General features: G+C 34.9%; 1 protein-coding gene across 2 annotated transcripts; it reads left to right on the top strand.

The window, feature by feature from the left end:
* Positions 1–4,327, top strand: LOC132645359 (uncharacterized). 2 transcript variants are annotated; one of them, XM_060362308.1, is made up of 6 exons: positions 1–158; positions 249–312; positions 409–440; positions 1,629–1,870; positions 3,718–3,954; positions 4,046–4,327. In XM_060362308.1, the coding sequence occupies exons 2-6, from the start codon at positions 260–262 to the stop codon at positions 4,052–4,054; spliced, it is 573 nt and encodes a 190-aa protein (XP_060218291.1). In that variant the 5' UTR covers positions 1–158; positions 249–259; the 3' UTR covers positions 4,055–4,327. The 2 variants fall into 2 exon arrangements, with proteins under 2 accessions (XP_060218291.1, XP_060218292.1); XM_060362309.1 differs by lacking the exon at positions 1–158 and having other exon boundaries at positions 165–312.
* Positions 4,328–5,583: the final 1,256 nt, after the last annotated feature.

Raw genomic sequence — 5,583 nt, 5'->3', positions numbered from 1 at the left:
TTATTAGTCTTGAGTAAAAATATCAAGCAATTAGATACATAAAATTAACATTAGCACAAGCCGCTGCCTTAAAGCCGGGTCAAACTTCGCCCGGTATATTTCCCTAAATCAAAGTCGCCTCTAAAATCCCTAACACTCGGCCCTGTTTCTTCATTGAGGTATCAACCCTTGTATTTATTTCCGCTTACATAATACAAGTTGATTTTTAAGTTACTATATCCAGTTTATTCTGGGTGTTCAATTTGCAGAGCTGATTCCAATGTTTAAGAACACGTTTCAATCTGGTTTCCTTTCCATTTTGTACAGCCTTGGGTATGTAATCTTTGTCTTTTGCTGTTTAGTTCTCAATTTCTTATAAAATTTTTTTCATTTTTTCAACATGTATTAAGCATTTTTTTCTTTCTCCAGGAGCAAGCCTCTGCAAATTTGGGATAAAGAAGGTAATATAAACTAATATTTGGGTTGCACTTATTTTGCTAGAGCACCATTAAATATGATTCATGGATGAGCATTTGTATATGTGGTTTTGTGTTGACTTGGTGTTTCTGGGTTTTTCTATGGGATAATTTTTTTGTAGCTTTATGCATAAGGGGATTTATTTTTTTGACATATAACTGATTTCTTGATGAGGATCATATCTGTAGTGTTAACTGATCTGATGGGTCCAACAAACAATTAATTATAACAAATATCTAAATTCTAGATTAAAAAAAAAAAAAGACTAAGGTGCGGAGCAGGTTGATTAGAGCATTCAAGAGGCTGGAATCAGTTGTATTGCTGATAAGATGTGGTGATAGTTCTGTTGTTCGATTGCTGAATCCTCAAGTCCTTCTTCGAAAGTGTAACTAGGAAATTACATCAGGGAGAGCCTTACCTTTTTATATGATCAGTATTAAATTCACCTGGGCAATTGATTTGTTACTAAATCACATTAGATTATATGGATTTGGTGAATTATTTCTCATCGCAGGAAGTTTTATATACTTGAAGAGTTAACTTTATTGTGGTTTCACCCTTTGTTTATGTATTTTTTAATTCTATGTGTCCTGGTCATCTTCCTCATTTCCTTTGGTTTATGTGATTGTTTTTGGTGTTTCTACCAACTCTAGAACATGGTATTTTCTCGTTACACCAATGATTAAAACTGAAAAAAAAAAGATCTTTTTATGCATTCAACATCATTCTCACTATCATCGAACATTCTCATATCTCATTCGCTCCATATGCTCCAAAATAGATATGCTGTGCCGTCTTCCATGTTGCTTTACTTTCAGTTGCAATCCTCTAGAATCTACAAATTGCTTTCTCCACTGTCCTCGGTAACATTCACGAGATATTAAACTATGAGACTACAAGGTCCCACAGTTACCAAACTAACCTATAATGCAACAAGAGATGATTAACAGCTCTCTAGATTCTTGCACATTCCTGATACAATACAAACTCACAAATATCCTCAGTTGAAATAGAGTCCTGCTCTGCAAAAGAAAAAGAGCTACTTTCTTCAGAGATTTGCTTTTCCAATTTTTTTAACGCCTTCATACTATCTCTCTTTTCTGACAAGTCAATGAGAAAGATTTAACTGTAAGCAGCATACCCTCTTCGTTTTTTTTCCCCCCTGTGTGCAGTTGTCGATGGACATGTCAAACGGCTGCAAGATGAAGATATCCAATCCAATGTCCTGGAAATTATTGGGTCGAATGTCCAACAAGCATACATAACGTGTCCTGCAGATCCTAATGCAACTCTTGGCATAAAGCTTCCCTTCTTAGTCATGATAGTGAAGAATGTGAAGAAGTACTACACATTTGAAATTCAGGTTTTAGATGATAAAAATGTCCGGAGAAGATTTCGAGCTTCTAATTATCAAGTCTGTAAGTCTTTCCCAGGATATATAGATTTGTTCCTGTGACTTCTTTGTGTCATAAATTGGATATCTTTTTGTGCATGTAGTCTTGTCATTGGTTTAAGAGAGCTGCTGAGTGCTGTCTTATGATAATAATTGATAATCATAGCATTTGAAAGGAACTGTTTTTAATTGAACGATTCTTCAGTTAATCAACGTTTATTTGTGTACGAGCAAAAAACAAAAACAAAATTTTGCTTGTTAGATGGAGTCTATGACATGAACAGTGTCTTGCTCATTTAGTAAGAGCATATATTTGACGTCATTTTTCTAGACTTATAACAGTAGTATTATCATATGTTAAACTTCTCTTCGGTTCTCGTTATATGGGTTAGGGATTCTCCTAATAAACTGTCAATGCATACATTAATTAAAATAAAGTGTGACGAGGAGAAAGTCAGCGACCTGTGAAGTGTGGAAAAAGATAGGAGAAATTCTCTGTTTCCAGATTAAAATGTTGGATGTAGCAGTTTGGTCGCTTGTTCGGATTCTTTTTATTATTTGCGGCACATGACGTTTAGAGGTTTGATTAGAAGCTTGCAAGCTGATAACATCCACCTTCATGGTTGGAGCTTAAATTTGATTTGACCACCTTGGTTAATTGCCTTCTTATCCTTGTCTAGAGTTGAGAAGGAAGCATAAAGATGACATAGTTAGGTAGAATCCAGCACATGCACAGCCGCTTCTTGGTTTCAAACGTAACCTAGGATGGTGAATGACCGCATGGATTGTAAAGACTTATAAAGGACATTAGAATTTAGAGGTTGGTTGTGGATATTGACCGCATGTGACTTAGGAATATCTAAACAACTACTCTAGCATCTTGTCAAAACTAAATATGACATATGGAAGCCTGGAAATGATGAAACATGCTCTGGATACAATAAAGGGAAGGTTTGGCTCCTACTGCTTGTATCAGTGTTTAGTTGATCATCTAAATTTTCTGCCTTAATGTGATTTCCTTGATGAGCTGTGAACTTGGTCTGCTGAGTGCTTTGCTGCTTTCTAAGATTTTGCACTTGCCTAGTGGTCCTTGCCAACAATTCTTTTATTTGGTGAAAAGCAAATTATGGACTAACTTGCTAGTGTCTTCTAGATAATTTGTGAAGTTCTCACTTGCTTAGTGTTGTCTGTTGAATGTAAGACCATCTTATAGACTAATTTGTCTTTCAGTTATTATAGTGTAACTAATTTTAAGTCAATTAATCCGTCCTGTGAACTTATCCTATTGGCCTTTAGATATCTTCCTTGATTGTGGAGTACAGAGGTGATATGTGAATAATTGCCAAACCACTTTCTCCTGACCTTAGAGCCACATAGTGATAAATAAACTTGTTTTAGATTTAAACGAGGTATAATGTAAATGCCTAACATAAATTCTCTCTGTTGCTACATCCTGTTTTGCTTGGATGTGGACCTCTTTTCCAGAACTGTTGTTTGGAGCATCTCGCCTATTACGGTTTACTGTTTTGGTGGCATTAAAAAAGGTGACGTTTGTTAAAGCTGAATTAGTGAGGGTTAGATGATAAGTGCAGCATAAACGAGAAACAAAAGAGGAAAAAAAATGCTACTATTTATTTTGTCATTATTTGACCTCGAGATATTGCAGTACTTTGACTTTAACTTTGTAAGGTTTCTTCAGTTACTGCTGAATAGATTTGGCCATTTGGGTAATGATCAAGCTGTTACAGGATAATCCTGCTGACACCTTTATTTTGGGGGTCAAGTTGTATTGTATTGATGACCTCTTTGACAGTTTTGAATGCTTAGTTATTATGACGGAGTTTGAAACTTTCATCTGTATGTTGCAGGCTGTCACACGAGTGAAACCCTATATTTGCACTATGCCCTTGAAATTGGATGAAGGATGGAATCAAATCCAGTTGAATCTTTCTGATTTGACCAGACGAGCTTATGGAACCAACTATGTTGAAACGTTACGAGTGCAGGTTCATGCAAATTGCCGGCTAAGGAGGATATACTTTTCAGACCGTCTGTATTCAGAGGAGGAACTCCCACCAGAATTCAAACTTTACCTTCCAATGCAGGTGAAAGATACTCAGGACTTGCTTTGATTGTAGCGTTGGTTCGTTCAGTCTTTTTAGCCTAATGTTCCTTTTTTGGTCCTGTTGATTGTAGAAATCTTGAGGATCTTCCCTATAAACCAGCAGATGAGGCACTTTGGTTGTCGACATTCGTCCGGAAGCTGGTATATTAATCTCGTAGTGGAATATTTTGGTCTTGGAAATGTTGATTACCCTTGGTGGTAAATTAGTTCGCATATTGTGCAGAGAGAGCACCTGGAGTGTATGTTACTGGAGTAATTTGTTAAAGAGGATCGTGTAAATGCTGGTGCATCAGTTGATGCAATTAAAAGTACCTTGTGGTAAATCAGTTGACGCAATTAAAAGTATTTAGAAACTTGCTGGGCGATAACAATATCTTTAACATGTCTTCGTCAATAGTTTTTTTGTTAACAAGTTACTGGAGTAATTTGTTAAAGAGGATCGTGTAAATGCTGGTGCATCAGTTGATGCAATTAAAAGTACCTTGTGGTAAATCAGTTGACGCAATTAAAAGTATTTAGAAACTTGCTGGGCGATAACAATATCTTTAACATGTCTTCGTCAATAGTTTTTTGCCTTTTACAAAATTTCAATTTGTTTAAGTGATCTAAAAATGATTTGTTTATTCTCAAACTTGATTTTATCGAAAATATCTCTAGGATGTCTACGGTACTTGATTTACCTAACTTCAAAGGTTTGGTATGACTTTCCAACTTCAGATAAACATGGGTACCATGTTATCCATGACATGAACTTTAGTGTCATCACTTCACAAGTTTGGTATAATCGCGCTTCGCGCAGTTTATTAAAAAATTGAATTTAAATTGAATTTAGGAACTAATTTTTCTCTAATATTTAACATTAAGTAGTAATAAGTATAAACACGAAAGGTCTCATTGAAATTCACGAACTAATCTTCTCCTAATATTTAAATACTAAAAATTATTAACATTTTAAAAAAGGAAAAAAACCACAATAAGAAAATGACTTGGAAGAAAATTAATAGAAAAAATCTTTTTTTTTTTAATTCATCCCACTCTCAGTCCTTAGGGATCATTTGGTAGGAGCGATAAGTTATCCATATAAACGGGATAGGATGGGATAACTTATCACACCTTTTATCTCATATAGATGAGATTGGGTGAGATACCAAAAGAATTTTCCCACCAACCAAACATGGGATAATTTCAATTCCATGAGACCAATAGTCCCATCCTTCCTACCAAACAAACCTTTAGTGTTCTATTTTGTAACTATAATTCATCAAATGTATTCAACCATTTGATACTGGGAAAGCGCACATATAGCCAATTCTGGAACCCCTTATTTAAGCTACAGTCTTAGGTTGTAATTTCTTTTAAGTTTCACCAATTTGGAAATAACTTTCGACATACACAATTGAAGTTGCAAAAATTTGCATTTGAAATCATAAATTTGCCTCAAAATTGACATTTCTTGTGCCAACAAACTTCCAATATACGAAGTTTGGCCTTGCAAGCCAAACCTCAGTAATTATATATTGAGGCTAATTATAACTAAAAATATATTCTGAAAACATAAATCTCGAATCATGCTGCAATTTATAGTTACAAATAGATCAAGTTAAGAAGA

Source organism: Lycium barbarum, chromosome 6 (assembly GCF_019175385.1).
Source record: "Lycium barbarum isolate Lr01 chromosome 6, ASM1917538v2, whole genome shotgun sequence".
Classification (NCBI taxonomy): Eukaryota; Viridiplantae; Streptophyta; class Magnoliopsida; order Solanales; family Solanaceae; genus Lycium; species Lycium barbarum.
The sequence above is the reverse complement of the archived record's forward strand: the minus strand, read 5'-3'. Positions and strand labels throughout refer to the sequence as shown.